The following is a 16,656-nucleotide window of genomic DNA, read 5'->3' as shown; positions in this document are numbered from 1 at the left end:
AGGCAGAGCATAGAGGAGGGTGAGGGGCATCAGGAAGCCTGGCTGAGATCCAGTGCCCTCCTTTAAGGGAGAGTTGATTAGAGCAGTTTCTTGTTTTCCGGTGTGCACAGGGGACCTCCCTCAGCACAGCAAGCCCCTGGACAAGGGACTTGCCTCTGCCATATCCTCATTATCTTTGTCTCTTCCGGATAAAAAGGCCAAGAGTCACACACCGCCGGGGAAGCTAGGATGACATAAGAGGTGCTCAGTCTAGGGACAGAAGCACACCAGGATCTCAGACTGTTGAGAATGAGATTCCTTAGGCCCACCTCTGCAGGCTTTGACCCACTGAGTCCTTGGGTGGGGCTCAAGAATGTATATTTCTTAAAGAAGTCTTCGGGTGGCTCTGAGGCTCAGCCCTGTTTCCAAACTGTGCCTTCAAATGTTATCCAGTCTAGACAGGGTAAACTTCTTTTCTGGACAGAGATTTCCCTAAGAGAGCAGTGGGCATGGGCTCCTGGATAAACTCAAACTCATAGGGTTTCTTGGGAGTCAGAGGCTGTCAGTAAGAGGAGGGAAATTGAAATAGACATTCAGCATATCTGAGTGCCCTGAGGGGGTGATATTCTAGTGATATTCTTAGGATGATCAGAAGATCTCCCCCACAAGTCCCACCCAAGGGAGCCAGGAAGAGGGTTATCTGTTCTTCCTTTCTGTTCAAGGGTCTCACCTTTTAAGTTTCTGATAATGATATCTTCCAGAGCTCCAAGTAGGCAATTGTTAAAGATGTTGCACTATCTCCCTGGAGGACTTCCCACAAATCCTTGCTTTCGAAATGTTCTCCCTTTCAGAAGGCTCTCTCTCTCTCTTTCTCTCTCTCTCCCTCTCTCTCTCTCTCTCTCTCTCTCTCTCTCTCTCTCTCTCTCACACACACACACACACACACACACGTGCACACACTACCACCCCTTACCTACCACAGTCCTTTCTCTGGATCTCTTCTTTCCCCAACTTCCCAGAAAGCAAGGTCTACGGAATATTGGCAACTCCAGGGCGGAGACAGGGATACCTTCTGTCCTCAACCTCTGACCTCTACTCTGATCTTGTCTCACCTCCGCAGGATCATGTCAGGGAGGAGCGAGAGTATGGAGACAAAAAGACACAGGCCTTACAGTAGTGGCTAGGGTTCAAAAGAAGTCTTAGTAGATAGGCATAATACCAAAGCTCAGGTTTTGCAGGCCCCAGAGCAGAAGGCCAGGCCCATTGCCATGTCTTTAATTTATTGCTTCCTCCTCCCCAAACCTGGTTCTTCAGGTACCCAAATCCCTCACCTATATCTACTTCACAGACAGGCCAACATCTTCTATTTTCTTCCTTTCTCTGCTACTATGCACAAAGTCAGTGCCTGACCTCTCCCAGGGGCCTTGCGAGCTCTCCTGTGTATCCTCAGACCTCCTCCCTCCAGGATTGTAGGGAAGGTTTGGTTTTCTTTGATTGTAGGTCAGCAGGCAGGGAGGGGGAGGGGGGATGAGAAACCAGGAGCTGCTGCAGACTGCGGCTCACTTCTAGAAAGACAGATCTAGGTAATAAGCCAGACCCTAAAGAAGATATCCTTAACTAGGCCAGAGGGCACCAGAGCAGGCTTCTCATAATCCAGCATGGTTGGAGACAGCAAATAGCATTCCCAGGGTTCTGATGACCTCTAGGGAGCTGAATTTGGGAGGTGATAGGATGATTTGGGGAGACTCTTAGGTTTCAGAAATATATCTCTCCAGGTCTTAGTTCCCTTCTTTTAGAAGTCACTTTCCATGCAACCTTTTCTCTAACAGACACTGAGCGAGGCTCCATCTGTGACTGACGCTGCCCCCACCTCTGTTCACCCCTGCAACCACTCTGACTTTTTTCTTTTGCTCTCACAGGCCTCAACACCTCCCAAGCCCAGGGCGTCCCAGTCATCAACAGTGTGGCTAGCAGCCTGGCAGCCCTGCAGCCCGTCCAGTTCTCTCAACAGCTGCACAGCCCTCACCAGCAGCCCCTCATGCAGCAGAGCCCAGGCAGTCACATGGCTCAGCAGCCCTTCATGGCTGCCGTGACTCAACTCCAGAACTCACACAGTAAGGACACGTGTGTCGGGGTTGCAAGTTTCCTGGAAGATTATTGGTTTAGTTTTCTCTACCTATCAGCAACTGAGGCCATTTCTCAAGCTCAGCTCTTGAGAGTTGTTCTTGCTTTTCTGTCCTCTTCCCCAGCCCCAAGACTCCAAGGGGAATTTTGCAGGGGAAAATGTAGGCCTATAATCAAAGGGAGTTGGCCAAGCACGTGCAGCACACAGCACTTTCCCAGCCCAGGCCCCTGAAGATCTCAGCAGTCAGTCAGCCCCTTCCCCTAAGCACCACCCTAGCAACCATCCCTGAATAGTCAAGAGTTGGCATGCTGTTTGGGATCTCTTTACCTCTCTAAAACATATGAAACTTCTGTTGAGTATGGAGTTCTCATGCTCATAGTCTATACACACTAAAAATCTCTAATCAGAAAACACTTGAGCTGGAAGTACAGTTCCTAGCTAAAGCACTTGCCAAACAGCATTAGGTCCTAGGTTCAACCCGGACACTGAGGAGCAAACAAACAGAGCTAGAGAGAGACCTCTGTCAGGAATGTGCTTTGTTTTGCAAGCATGAGAACCTAAGTTTGGATCTCCAACACCCACATAAAAAAATCTTGGTATGCTGACATGTATCTATATACCCCAAGCTCTGGGGAGATAGAGCCAAGTAGGTCCCTGGGGTTCACTGGCCAGTAGCTTAGCATACTTGGTGAGTTTATGTCAGTGAAAGACCCTGTCTCAAAAAGTAACATGGAGCTAGGCAGTGGTGGTGCATTCCTTTAATCCCAGCACTTGGGAGACAGAGGCAGGCAGATTTCTGAGTTCGAGGTCAGCCTGGTCTACAGAGTGAGTTCCAGGACAGCCAGGTCTATACAGAGAAACCCTGTCTCGAAAAACCAAACAAAAAAAGTAACATGTATCAGACCAGAAGACTAATATCTGAGGTCACCCTCTGTCACACACACACATATGCACGCATGCAGGTGGGCACATCCATCCAACCACACTCACACATATATGAACATATATACAACATAAAAACCAAACAAAGTAAAGAAATCAACCTGCATGGAAAATACCACCTTATCCTCTACCAAGTCAAGGAGCAGCAGAGTCTCTGCCCCTTACAAAAGGTTCCCACATTTGTCTTAAGCCTCCCCTACGTTTACCTATCCCTGCCTCCCATCCTGAGCCCAGGCCTCCACTGTTCCAGACAAGCCCGGCTATAGTTGTAATTTTCAAGTTTGAGAATGAATTATAGAAGGACATCTTGCCTGCTTCAGGAAGTATCCAGTCTAGACTAATCTTAAACAGCTATGTAGCCACTGGATACTCTGAGTCTCATTTGCTTCATGCATACAATAGGAATAGTTTGCTTATGAGGTCATTATGAACATAAAATTAAAATAGGGTGATCAGGCTGGAGAAATGGGTCAGTGATTTAGAGCATTGAACACTCTTCTAGAGGACCAGGGTTCAATTTCCAGCACCCACAGTTACATGTCTGTAACTCCAACATCTGAAACCCTCACACAGACAAACCTACAGGCCAAACATCCATGCACATAAAATAAAAAAATAAATTATTAAAAAACATGAATTATCTACCTTTCATAAGCATAAAGTGTTAACAGAAACACACGTATGTTTACTCAGTCACTTTTAAAATGCAAGAAGGGCAAAAGGATTTGAGTTGTTCCTCCAGTCACATTCATGCTTCTATCCTCAGGGCTCAGCCCTGAATCAGCCCCTGCAGGGTGGGTTTCTAAGCAGTACCTCACACTCCAATTCCATATCTTCTGCTTTTAAAACTCTGCCACAGCCAGCAGCAGAGTCTGGGACCCACATGGGCCCCATTCTTCTTCCTGTGGAGTCTGTGCTCCACCGCCAACCCTGCCACCTCTCAGGTCTATGTGGAACAGTATTACAGCACTCAGCATGATCCGTGGGCTTGCCCAGACCCGGTAGACCTGAATCACCTCAGAGAGAGAGAGAGAGAGAGAGAGAGAGAGAGAGAGAGAGAGAGAGAGAGAGAGAGAGAGAGAGCCCAGAGGGGGCCAGAGCAGGAAATAACCAGCAGCCAGTGACCTTCGCCTCCACTCTGTACTGGAGGCCTCCTTGGACCCTACGGTCCATGTTTTGGGAACACGCTGGTTCCTTCCTCGTGGCCAAGCATCCACATGCTTTCATTAGTTAGCTGACTTAGAATCGACATGATTCTTCTGGATAGCTAGCATGAGTCATGGGGCAAGTGTTAAAACAACTAAATATTGAGTCATATGCTCTTGCAGATCTTATCTGAGTTGTCTCCTTTTGTTTATCCTTCATATTTATGTGATATCATAAGGCATTGATATCATTGTAGTAAAAATTGGAATAGCCCAAAACTGTACAGTTAATTACATGTACATCTAATTATGATTGTTAACCAGTCTACAACTCTAAGAGGAAAGGAAGAGTCTGAATTGGGTCAGAAACAGTAAGCACACACATGAGCAGACGCTTCATGTTGGCCAGCAGGTGCTCTCCATGTGCATAATGTCACTTGTTGACACTTAGGTTCCTAATATTTTACCCAAAGTCGGGAAACAGAATTGTGCAAAGGGCTATATATTTAGTTCAAAGCATTGATATTTTCCTACAATAGATATCCTTATTTTACAAAGGAGGAAACCAAACTAAGATCAAGTATCTTGTTTAAGGAACCAGAATATCTCCTTAATTCACTGTCTTCCCAAATACAACCACTGCCCCAGGGAAGTGGGAACTACAGGTTGGTTTATGTGGGTATTGTGACTGTGTGTATATACTGAGTTTGTCTTCTCTCTGTCTCTCCAGTGTATACACATAAGCAGGAACCCCCTCAGTATTCCCACACCTCCCGGTTCCCATCTGCGATGGTGGTCACAGATACCAGTAGCATCAACACCCTCACCAGCATGTCTTCCAGTAAACAGGTAATACCAGCAGGAGGGGGCCAGGGTATGTGTGTGTGTCTGTGTGTGTCTGTGTGTGTCTGTGTGTGTCTGTGTGTATCTGTGTGTGTGTGTGTGTGTGTGTGTGTGCTCATAACTCAGACTCTCAAAGTACCAACAAGTGAGTACATTCTCAGGCCATGATTTTATTCCTAGAAGATTCTTCTTCAGTTAGCTGCTAAAAATGAGCCCCTGAGGTCAGAGGGCAAAACAGATGGGCAACTGAGCTTATTGCTCCCCAACAAGAGTATTAAGTGAAGACTGAGGCTGGATGGGTCACTGGAGTCTGGATGACACAATGCTGTTAGACCCTGGGACCGAGCATTCCTAACAGGGATGACTGATGATCTAGGCAAAGGGTTTTTCCAGGATGGGATGGGAAGGTCAGGACGTCTGGTGAGCTGCGAGCTTTGCAAAGGTGGTCAGTGGGGAAAGAGAAAGAAGCAGGGGTCCTGGGACTGATTCTCTTAATCTAGGACCCATAATACCCACAGGCACTAGAAGCCAGAGAAATAATCTTATCGTGTTAACCCTTTGAGGACTCCCAGTAGACAGTGTGACCTTTTGATGGTTTATCAAGAAACTTAAATTCAACATCCTGGTGCAGAGAGCATGGGGGAATCCACAGCAGCTTAGTCACTGCTTCAGTGGATGAGTGATTCCCACCTCCCAGAGAGCTGCTGGAGTAATAAAGACCGCCACCCAACAGGCAGGGCCACAGCGCAGAGAGCCAGACTACTTACTACAGGACATCAAGAGCTAGAAAATGTCTGAACGTAGTTGTGGATTCCAGAGTAACACAATAAGACCTTTCAGCAGCTGGGGTCTACGTACTGTGGGAACTGTTTGGCCTCTATCGATTGCTAGATAAGGAGAAGACAACCTTGAACTTTGTGTTAGAAGCACTCATCAAGGTTTAATCATGTTGATTGTGCACCCCCATCCACTCCAGACCCCCCATAAGTCCCACCTCACCCATCACCACTAGCTTCTAATCAGACTCTTTCACGGGCTCAGGAGTTTCAACTCTCTCCTTGACTCGTCTTCTTCGGACTCTGGAGTGAATTAGGGCAGGTGCTACCATTCACTTGAATGCTTGTTTCCTATTGAAAAGGACAGTTGTAATGTCTACTTGTTTCGAGGATTTGGATCGGTTGTGTATGTTAAGTGTCTGGCGTATCTAGAATGCTAAATGCCTAGCTTGGGTCACTGGGCTCAGAAATCGGGGAGGTAGAAGGAGAGGTGTGTGGGACCCGCTCTGCCAGTCTTCTCTCACCCAATAGAAGATTAAAAGACAACCCTTCATTGCCCTGCCCTTCGACTCCTAACTCCCGTGCCATTTCCCACTCTTTGTAGCCATCAGGGAAAACATTTATCTGTGCTCACCAATCTCAATCAGGGGGTTAGCCAGGCGCAGCAGCCCTCCTTGGGAATACCTTCCTCTTTTAAAGTTTTATCAATCCATCTGCTGCTTGGGTAGCCCTAGACAGGGCAGTGATTAATTATCGCTGTCTTTCCCACATTGACTTTGATGCCTGCTTGTTGAAACGAGTCCTCTGGGTTGGGGAAATGGTCCCTTAACCTGCTTCAAGAAGCTCCCAGAGATGCTGCCCTCAACCCCCACGTGGCTTCTGCCCTCCGCTGGGCAGAGTGGCTAGCCAACCTTGAAGTTGAATGAACAGCTTCCTTGACGTATTATGAAGGTGTCTTTGTATTTGAGGACATCTCATGAGTGGCCAGACCCTCATCTCTGCAACATCGAAGATGATGATTATACTAATAAGAATTGTTTTTAAAAACCTCAGATGGGCATGATGCTACACGCTTATGATAGCAGGACACAGAAGGCCAAGGCAGGAGGAGCACTGTCTCATAAGACAAATGGGATGCTTTATAGTTTTGCTTTGTCATTGTCATTCCATTGCAACCTTCTAAGTTCAAAGACATGAACTGAAACCCAGAATGGAAAGTGACCTACCCAAGGTCATGCAGACAAACTTGGCCTCCAGATTTTGGTCTTTGACTCCCAATCCTGAACTCTTTCCATTTAAACACCTTCCCCCTCTCTTGAAAATGCCCATGGTAATCATCAATGCTTCTGTTCCTGGAAGTGGTTAGGCACCAGAGCGAACATTAAACACGTGTGCTACATTTCAAACAGAAAATTTCCGTCCTACAAACCAATGCAGAGGAAGAATGGGAAAGGGTGGGCTGAAATGAAAGTGATCTACAGACTCCCTGTTCCTGGGGCACCAGGAACATGAGCAGCTTTTGTTCTCTCTTTATTTTAAAGCATTGTTTTCCATAAGGCATTTCAAAACCCGTGAGATATGTGGGAGAGAACGGGTCCTTGACTGAGTATGTTCAGGGGAACTTCTAGGCTAGACAGAGCCTTCTGGAAAGGGCTTCTCAGGACAGTCCATGTGCTGATGGAGAGTGAGGAACCAGCAGGTAGTGCCATACTCGGGTCACAGGGACACACCTTGGGGACACACCCTGGACAGTGCTGTTCTGCAGGCTTTACGTAGAGGTAGAAAGAGCCAGGACACCTGAGTGAATTCTGACTCCACCAGCTCCTGCTTGGACAGTTTCTCACACTGGGATTATTACTTTCTTTATAAATAGGGAAAGTCCTTCCCTGGCTCACTAGTGCCCAATAGGTGTCAGGGACATAGTCAGATGCAGGGAGAAGCTCCCTTTATATTCCCTCTTCTGTCTGTGCTCCTTTATGAGGCCATTCTCTCCCCCCTCTGCCTTCTTCATTATCCATCTCAGTGCTTGGTCTATATGTGGTCATAGGAGGCCCTGGCAGCAAAATGTCCCAAGATTAGGACAATTGCTCCTGAAGGTCCATTATCTTGTGCGAATGCTCTAGATCACCGTTTCCCTTGCTGCTACCAGACAGGTACTCCCCTTCCCACTTTTACCCCGAAAAGCAAGTGCATCAGGAATAACCCACAGTACCAAAACCACTTGGGACATCATGAATGTTCAGTAAGTGGGTGGGTGGGTGGATGGATGAATAGATGGATGGATGGATGGATGGATAGATAAATGGATTCAGAACTGCTATTTTTTTACAAGCAATTTTCCAACAAGCATTCAAGCTGCTGTTCTGCCATGTATTATGGTAACCCTCTTCCTCCTTCAGCTAAGTAGATAGCTTTTTGCAGAAAGCTAAGGCTCTAAGATGAAGAGGAGATGAGTAATGTCACACAAGGATAAACCCCACAGCCAGACTTCTACCAGACTTTAATCTTCTTGCTCCAGATCCATTAACAGCCTTCACTTCCCAATATCTTTTCCTTTCTTTTTAATTTTATTGTAATTCATTTTTTGAGATAATGGTTTGGGGATCCTCTGGGTAGCCTCTGAGCCAATAGCCACATTCCTGGGAGGTGGGAGAGAGTGTGCTTATGTGCAGAAAGGAAACTGATTGAAAACTTAGACCCAAGAGGAGCGATCCCTGGCTGGCTTGGAACTCACTGTACAAACAAGGCTGGCATCGATTTTGCATGGATAGTCCAGGCTCTGCCTCCCATGTGCTGGGATCTGCAGGCATGGGTTGCCATACTTGGCTTCTGATAGCTATGCATGCTTAAGGACCATAATAATGCCGCAGGGTAATGCAGGTATATAGCTAAGTCTAGACTGTGAACGTGTAGCTGTCTGATCCCAGTACTTACTGTTGCTACCTCAGACCTGCCTCGGGTCTTACAGAATCAAGTTTCAGGATTCCTAGGCTGCCAAGACTCATCCGTATCTTCTTCCACTTGTCCTTTCTGGAGAATTTGCCTCTTCTTCTTCAACACTTGGGTGTCATGAGTTACATTCTGAGTGGGGTTTGTGTCTGATATGCCACAGATCTGGGAATCCAACTGTACCAAGCAATGACTTCAGTAAGCACCAGAGTGGATGGGCTGTGAGCTGACTCCTGTAAACTCCCATAACACATTCTACCCACTGTTTCACTTCCTAGTTTACAGAGAGGTCAAGAGAAGCCCCCGGAGGTACTAACAAGAGGAGGTGAGCTGCTTCATCATGAGCCCCCTGCAGCTGCGCCTCCTTGTCAAACTTTCTTCATTGTTGGGGTTAAGGAAGCAAGGTCTGATGGTTAGGAACGCCACGCCTGGGAGCTGGCCAGATCCAGACTTAAAATTCTACTGCCTTCTACCCATATGCCCTCTGGGAAATCTGCCAAGCCTCAGTTTTCTTCTGCATACAAGGAAATCTCTGTCATGGGATCATTGCATGGCTGTGAGAAGATCCTAGCAGAACATCTCTCTCCATGTTTGACCCAGGGGAACATCTAGTTCATGGAAGCTGGTCACATCTGCTAGTAACCCAGAGTGTCTCCTGGGTATGAGAAAGAGGTTTATAAGTGACCAAGAACATTTAATTTTTCCTAAACTCAGATTTTTTTGTAAAGATGTATTTATTTTTTATGTGTGTTTATGTTTTTCCTGTGCATATCTCTGTGAATCGTGTACATGTGGTACCCAAGGAGGCTAGAAAGTGGTGTTGAACTCCACTCCTGGGACTGGAGTTAGGGATGGTTGTGAATGCTAGATAAATGCTGGGAACTGAACTCTAGTCCTCTGCAAGAGCAGCAAGTGCTCCTAACCTCTGAGCTGTTTCTCCAGCCCCAAGGCAATGGATGTACATCGTGGCTAAGTGTGCAAGCTTGGCCGTCGTAGGTCCCTGTGGGTTTTACTTATAGTCTGTATAGATTGTAGTTCCTGCATCTCTAAAGTTATAACTATAATTATTGCCTTCACATAATAGAGCTGCAGCTAGCCTAACAAATTAACAATAGAAGTGAGCTTCTCTCTCCTTTCTCCCAGTTCAGTCTCGAGGCCAGTGCAGGCTGGCTTCTGAGGCCAGTGCAGGCTGGCTTCTAGCCTCACCCTCCACTGTGTCCTCACCACATCCTCCATGCTGCAGATTCGCTGGCTGCTTTCTGATATGCCACAGCCCATCCCTCCCTTACCCCTTGGATTTTAAGGCACCACCTCATTCTGTAGTATTCAACACTCCTCCTGCCCTTAGCCGGCAACTCATCTCCTCAACATTGGAGTGCTGAGGGGCTCAAGGAGCACTCCCTGGCCTCTTCTCATTGGGTCACACACCAATCCCATGACTTTGGGTCAAGTGCACAGACCAATGACATGAGTGATCTGTCCCCAAGGTGGTCCTGTCCATGGAGGGTGCAATGCCAGCATTATCATTAGTGAGACATATATGTGTGCCCCATACATACAGCACACCTCTCTCAACGGAGCCCGCCGAAAACAGAAACTCTTCATTTGCCTGGGTTTCTCCTCACCCCAATCACTTCCTCGTTTTATAATTCCACTTCTAAAACCCCCTGCCCTCCTTTCTCACTAGAGATCTTAGTTCCTTTCTCCATTTCCCTACATCCTAGCCATCAGTTAAGTTCTGCTAGGAGACCTTTAGAATTCATCCTAAATCTGACATTCTTCACCACACCCCTGGGCACCATTATAGCCCAATACTCAGGCTTCTCTTGTCTTTACTTGATCTCTTTCAATGGCCTTTAACTCCCCCTTCTGCTCTTACATGCTATGGTCTGACTGCAGCAGCCAGAGAGACCTCAAGAGATGTCCTTCCCCTGTCAAAATTCCCCAATAGCTCTCCATTGCTAACAAATGAAGAAGGAATTTACATGACTGGGCGATCAGGCTGCTATCTTCATACTTCTTTCTGCCCTTCCTTTGCTCGTTGGTCTTAAGCGTAACTAGGACTCACAACAGCCAGCAAGTGACTATGCATTTGGCCTCTTCTGCCGGGAACACAATTTATGGCGGTTTCCATGCTTGCTCCGTCATCTCATTCAATTCCAATGTCACTACCTCCCTAAATGATCCCTCTTTCCCTCAAGTCAGCCTAAGTTACCTTGCATGCTTTCCAAGAGTATTTGCCTCTACCTAAAAGCTGTTTACATACGATATATGCACGTGATGGTTGGTGGCATGTTGTTCAAACTCTCTAGAATGTGTACTGTGTAAAATTATGGGCAGGTCATATTCACGATTGCATGCCCTGAACACCTTGCAGGCACCCAGTTATGGGCTAAATTAATAACAGCCTCTTACCTTAAAGGGTAGGTGGAGGCCAGCAAGATGGCTCAGTAGGCAAAGACCAGTGACCTGAGTTGGACTCCCCAGGCACCCATATGATGGAAAGAGAGAACTAATTTCTGTAAGGTGTCCTCTGACCTCCACACAAAAGCTGGGCTGTGTGAATGCCTGAACACTTGCAATAAATAAATAAATATAAAAAGAAATAATGATAGATAGGGGTCATGCATGCAAAGCCCTAAACGTGGTGTCTACACACAACGGAACTTCGGTGTGCACCATTATGTACCACTATTCAGTGCCAGTATTATGTAACACATTCTCTGCAGATGAGGGTCACAGTTACCACACCTTACAGACAGAGGGTCACTGTGTGACCCTCTGGGCTGGACCTCCACGAAGCTGAGAGTTCTAGGACCCCAGTATGTACCTTATCAGATGTTTATGTTTAGACTCTGAAAGGAGCAAATAATTCCAGGTCCCTTGACAACATTTAGGGCTCTGCCACCATTTTATTATGTGAGCAAACATCTGATAGCTGAGAAGCCCATCCCTAATGACAGGTCATAGAATCTCACTGGCGTCTCCTTATCGGCCCTTCTTGTTTGCTCTCCTATTGAAAGCTGAGAGGTCACAAGCCATTTTCTCTCTCTTCCACCTGAAATCTGAAAATTGGAAGGAAACAGGGGAGGAGGGGCTGATAGTGGGGAATTAAGAGACTGGAGAGTGGGGGTGGTCAGAGGCAGGAAGAGGAGGCAAAGGGTATCAGAGGTCCCTGACCAACACCTCAAAAATGTAGGAGGACCAGAAACCCAGATCCTCACACAAACGCGTAGTTCCGGGGCAGTCTTAGGAGTCTTCAACAGCATCAAGAACAGAGTAAGGGACTCTATGCTGGACATTATTAAGAATGGCCACATGACCGCCTTAGAAGCAAGGTCACCTATACTAATGCCACCAAGCCCTCTGCGGCCTCCCTCTCTGTAGAGGAAGAAACCGAAGCATGAATGACTGAGAACAAAGCTAAGTAGAAGCAATGCTCTTGGTCCCTGACACAGGCCGGAGGTCACCCAAAGTCAACCCGAGTCTCTGGCTTCACAGTTTTCCTGGTTCTGAACCACTGGCCCACCACAGCTCGCTTTCTTAATCTGCTTTCTTAATCTGACAAATTGGACGTGTGACGATCTCATGGGATCATGGTTGAGAGCCCTATTAGTAAGAAAATAAGGGAAGAATAGGCCTGAAGTAGTCCTGACTTACTGAGCTTAACCCTGAAGTGGGGTTTTGTGAGACTGGCATTTATGTAGTGCTCAGGGTGATCACAAACCAGCAGGCTGGGAGCTCTAGGTCTCTTGTAGAAGTAGATCTCCTCCTAAGACCTCTGAGGGCTCTAGGCCACTCCTTCCCAAGCCTGGCTGGAATGGCCAGGAACAAGGATCCTGATAAAACAGATCCATCTCTGGTTCTCAGGCCTGGGTTAGGCCTAGGAGTTTGTATTTGTAGTTTAAAAATTCTTTGCATGTGTGTGTGTGTCTCTCTGTGTGTGTGGGCTCCTCCCTTCCCTGGCCCACCAAAGTGTGTGGCATCAAACACCTTTGACTTCTTTTCTTGATATCTTTCTTTGATGGTAACTACCCTTAAGAAAGTTCCTTATGATTTCCAAAGCTCTCTCCCTGATGGAAATTTTGAGTAAATGGACATTCCCTCACTCACGAATGGCTTTGCTAGTCCTGGTAGAACAGCAGTGTCAGCAGAGCCTGAGGAGTTCTTAGAGATGCACAGTCCTGGGGCTGGTGAGGCGGCTCAGCTGAGGGAAGAGCCTTGTGGCCAGGCCCGATAACAGGAGTTTGATAGTGGAACTCACATGGTGGGAGGTGAGAACTGACTCCTACAAGCTGCTCTCTGACCTCCACTGTGCATGTGTGCGTGCCCACACATCAACACACACACACACACACACACACACACACACACACACGCAAATAATTTTATCAGGATCCATGTTCCTGGCCATTGCAGCCAGGTTTGGGAAGGAGTGGCCTAGAGCCCTCAGAGGTCTTAGGAGGAGATCTACTTCTACAAGAGACCTAGAGCTTCCAGCCTGCTGGTTTGTGATCACCCTGAGCACTACATAAATGCCAGTCTCACAAAACCCCACTTCAGGGTTAAGCTCAGTAAGTCAGGACCATTTCAGGCTCCCCAGCAACACACTTGTTTTCCTGGGAAGTACCCAGGAGAGCTTTTCTGAAAGGAGAGCTCTAGACCCACGATGCAGTTGAGTGCCCTCCCCGTTCCAGCCCTCCACCTCCAGAACTTGGCTGGCCAAGTTGAGTGTCAGCTTCCCTTGGAGACCCTAAACTAACGGGCTATGTGCACACGGCTAAGCTCTTTCTCCCCATCTCTCTCCCCCCACAGTGTCCACTGCAAGCCTGGTGATCCTCACATAACCCACTCTGTGTGCAGCAACGAGGACCCCATTTTCCACACCATCAGTCTCTGGGGAAGTCCAGCGACCAGACAGGCACCTGAGAGCCCAGGAGAAGTCCCTGCTCACCTGACATCCTGCCCGGCACCTGGGATAAGGCGCTATCAAGAGCTGCAGCCCGAAGCCCAGCTTCCCTTCTTTGCAGTATTGTCACGATGCCTCTCCTAAGATGCCAAGTGCTCTTGTTTCTCCCAGAGGTGGCCGGCGCGAAATGGTGCAGCAAGAAGCGTGAAACCCGGGGAGTCTCCCCTGCAACCCTTCATCGAACAAACTGATGCAAAAACTTGAATCTGTTACTGAAATAAGATGAGGACGGAGGAGGATGTGTGCTATTATTGAACTGAGCCAGACACTGTAAATACTGACAGACCCCCACCATCCCAGATGATCTCAAGATTTCTTCTAAAGAAGTAAATTTGTCCAATGGGTGTAAACTATAAACTACTGTAATTAAGTGCAATTTTCCTTCCACATATCTACCCCTGCCCTGTATATAATACTAAAGTGTCTATCACTTCTCTTTGTAAAGGTCAGAGTTGAAATTCCAAGAGTGACTTGCTCCCTTCCGCCTTCCCCACTGAAAACCACCCAAAGTGGGAAATGACCCCTCTGGCCACAGGGATGGCATACTTTGGACAGACTGCCAGCTAACACCCCCCAGCCCCATGTTAAGACACATCTCCAGATCCCTAGAGGGGTGGGATATAGTGGCAGCAAGATGCTCTAGCTTCCTGTGGGCCTGGGCAGGGACACTGACTGGCTGACAGCCATCTCAGTAAGCTTCCCATTAAAGCAATTTATTTTGTCACTGCTTAGAGTCTCGTATCTCTTCTCCTGCAATGGCTTCACCAAAAATCCCGCAGCCTGGTCTTGTTGGGATTTTCCAGTGAGTCCACTGGATACAATGTTATCCCCTGGGGTGGCCTGCACTCACTGAGAAGCATTCTCATAACTTTCTCATGCTTCAATGTGACTGTATCATCAGACATCGCAAGGACAAAGTCATGGTGCCAATTCTGGGTCACTTATGGTCACAGAGACAAAAAGTATAAGGGAGAAAAATGCAGTAGGGAACTTCTGAAATCTCATTTTAAGCATTAATTCCAGGCTTCTTCCTACCTTCTTGCCCTCCCATGGGACTGTCTGGGCCCAGGGGAAGGGGCTCTTACTGTTGCTACCACTTCTTTGGTCCTCTCTCTGTTGAGGATGCTAACGAATCAGACGCTGACTTGGAAGGAAGGACCTCGCCCTGGGTTCAGGGCTGCCTCCTCCTCCATAAGTGCTTTTCTATATTCCAACAGAGTATTTTCAGAGAAAGTAAAGCTGAGAAAACTATTGAGAACAGTCCCTGGGTGGCAGGGTTTTTATATACTAATAGAGCAGAAGATGGCCATTCTCAGCCGGGCAGTGGTGGCACACGCCTTTAATCCCAGCACTTGGGAGGCAGAGGCAGAGGCAGGTGGATTTCTAAATTTAAAGCCAGCCTAGTTTACAAAGTGAGTACCAGGACATCCTGGGCTATATAGAGAAACCCTGTCTCGAAAACCAAAACAAACAAACAAAAAAGAAGATGGCCATTCTCAGAGAACTGGTCATTTGATGAGGACCTACTGTGTGCCCAAAGTGGGAACAGATAGATATAAAACACTGGTCCCTACTGGTCCTTGGGTTGCCTAGACAGTGTAATTTTAGGCTAAAGTAGTCAAGAGGAAGTTCATAGTTAGGCTGAGGTGAATCCAGGATGAGGGCAAGTACCACACACACATAGACAGCAAAGATGCCTTTGGACTATTTGAGGAGTGCGAAGTCTGGAGAGATGGCTCAACTGTTAAGAGCATGTGCTGCTTGTGTAGAGGGCCCAGCTTTATTTCCTGTCACCCACATCAGTCAGCTCACAGCCACCTGGAATTATGAGTCAACAAGATCAAGCATCCTTCTTGTCACCTCAGATGGTGAGACTCTGTACACACAAACAGACACACACATAAATAAAATCTGTGTTGAAAGAGTTTAAATGGCATGTACAGTTCCAGAAAGATCCAGCAGGTAAAGGTACAAAGCCTATGCCTCAGCCGGAGCCCTATAGCCAGATCATATTCTTTGGGAACGGCAAGCAGCATCTGGCAAAGTTTAGTGGTTTTCAACCTCCCTAATACTACGATCCTCTAATACAGTTCCTTGTGTTAGGGTGACCCCCAACCATAGAATTATTTTGTTGCTACTTCATAACTGTAATGTTGCTACTGTCATGAATTATAATGCAAGTATCTGTGCTTTCTGATGGTCTTAGGTGTCCCCTGTGAATGGATTGTTTGACGGCCCCACCAAAGGGTTTCCACCCCACAAGTTGAGAGATGCTGGTTTAAATTGTTTGGTGTTGTTGCAATAGCCTTGAGAACCTAGAGGTCTTATTGATCCAAGAGGTCATCTGAACACAGGCACAGGCAGAGGAGAGGGAGGGAGAGTGGATTAGACATAGTCTTAAGGAACTTTTCTTAACCAAACCCTGTTTAACAGAGGATATATGGAACGGAGACCCAAGCAACTGACTAGTTTCCGGAACACTGGCAGGCCCTTCCTAACATCCCTTCACCATCAAGAGAGGAAGAAAGGTACCCACTGTGTAGGAGTCCAGATGTAAACTGCCCATTCTGAAGGTTTGTTTGCAACTAAGAACCCTCATCCTTTCCACCCTTACACATCAGCACCTTCCTTACTCACAGAGCACAATCATTTCTCTCAGGACCCACCCATGTCCTGGGGAGAGTCCTGGGTTAGATGTCCTTTATTTTAACATCCATGAAATGAAATGAGATCCTTAATGATCTGCCTCAGATTGTGGAGTCTCCCCTCCAAAGGTACAGATAGCTTATCCTGTTTGCTGAGGAACCCTGGTGGATAAGAATACAATGCAGCCGAGAGTCCTGAGTCCCTCACTCACAGTTGGGGACAGGCCCTTGGTAGGTTTCTTGGAGTCCAGATACCTTGATTAAGATCAGCACCGCTGTCATA

General features: G+C 47.2%; 1 protein-coding gene across 2 annotated transcripts in view; it reads left to right on the top strand.

Moving 5' to 3' along the window:
• The window catches only part of Hnf1b (HNF1 homeobox B), a 54,974-nt gene extending 40,549 nt beyond the window's left edge, over positions 1-14,425 (top strand). For both annotated transcript variants that reach the window (XM_052195165.1, XM_052195164.1), the window contains exons 7-9: positions 1,899-2,093; positions 4,922-5,040; positions 13,575-14,425. In XM_052195165.1, coding sequence (XP_052051125.1) covers positions 1,899-2,093; positions 4,922-5,040; positions 13,575-13,595 — 335 coding nt within the window. In that variant the 3' untranslated portion in view covers positions 13,596-14,425. The remainder of the gene's footprint in view (positions 1-1,898; positions 2,094-4,921; positions 5,041-13,574) is intronic.
• Positions 14,426-16,656: the final 2,231 nt, after the last annotated feature.

The sequence above is a fragment of the Apodemus sylvaticus genome, chromosome 10 (genome assembly GCF_947179515.1).
Source record: "Apodemus sylvaticus chromosome 10, mApoSyl1.1, whole genome shotgun sequence".
Taxonomy (NCBI): Eukaryota; Metazoa; Chordata; class Mammalia; order Rodentia; family Muridae; genus Apodemus; species Apodemus sylvaticus.
Note: the sequence above shows the minus strand (reverse complement) of the source record. Positions and strands in the feature narration are given on the sequence as shown.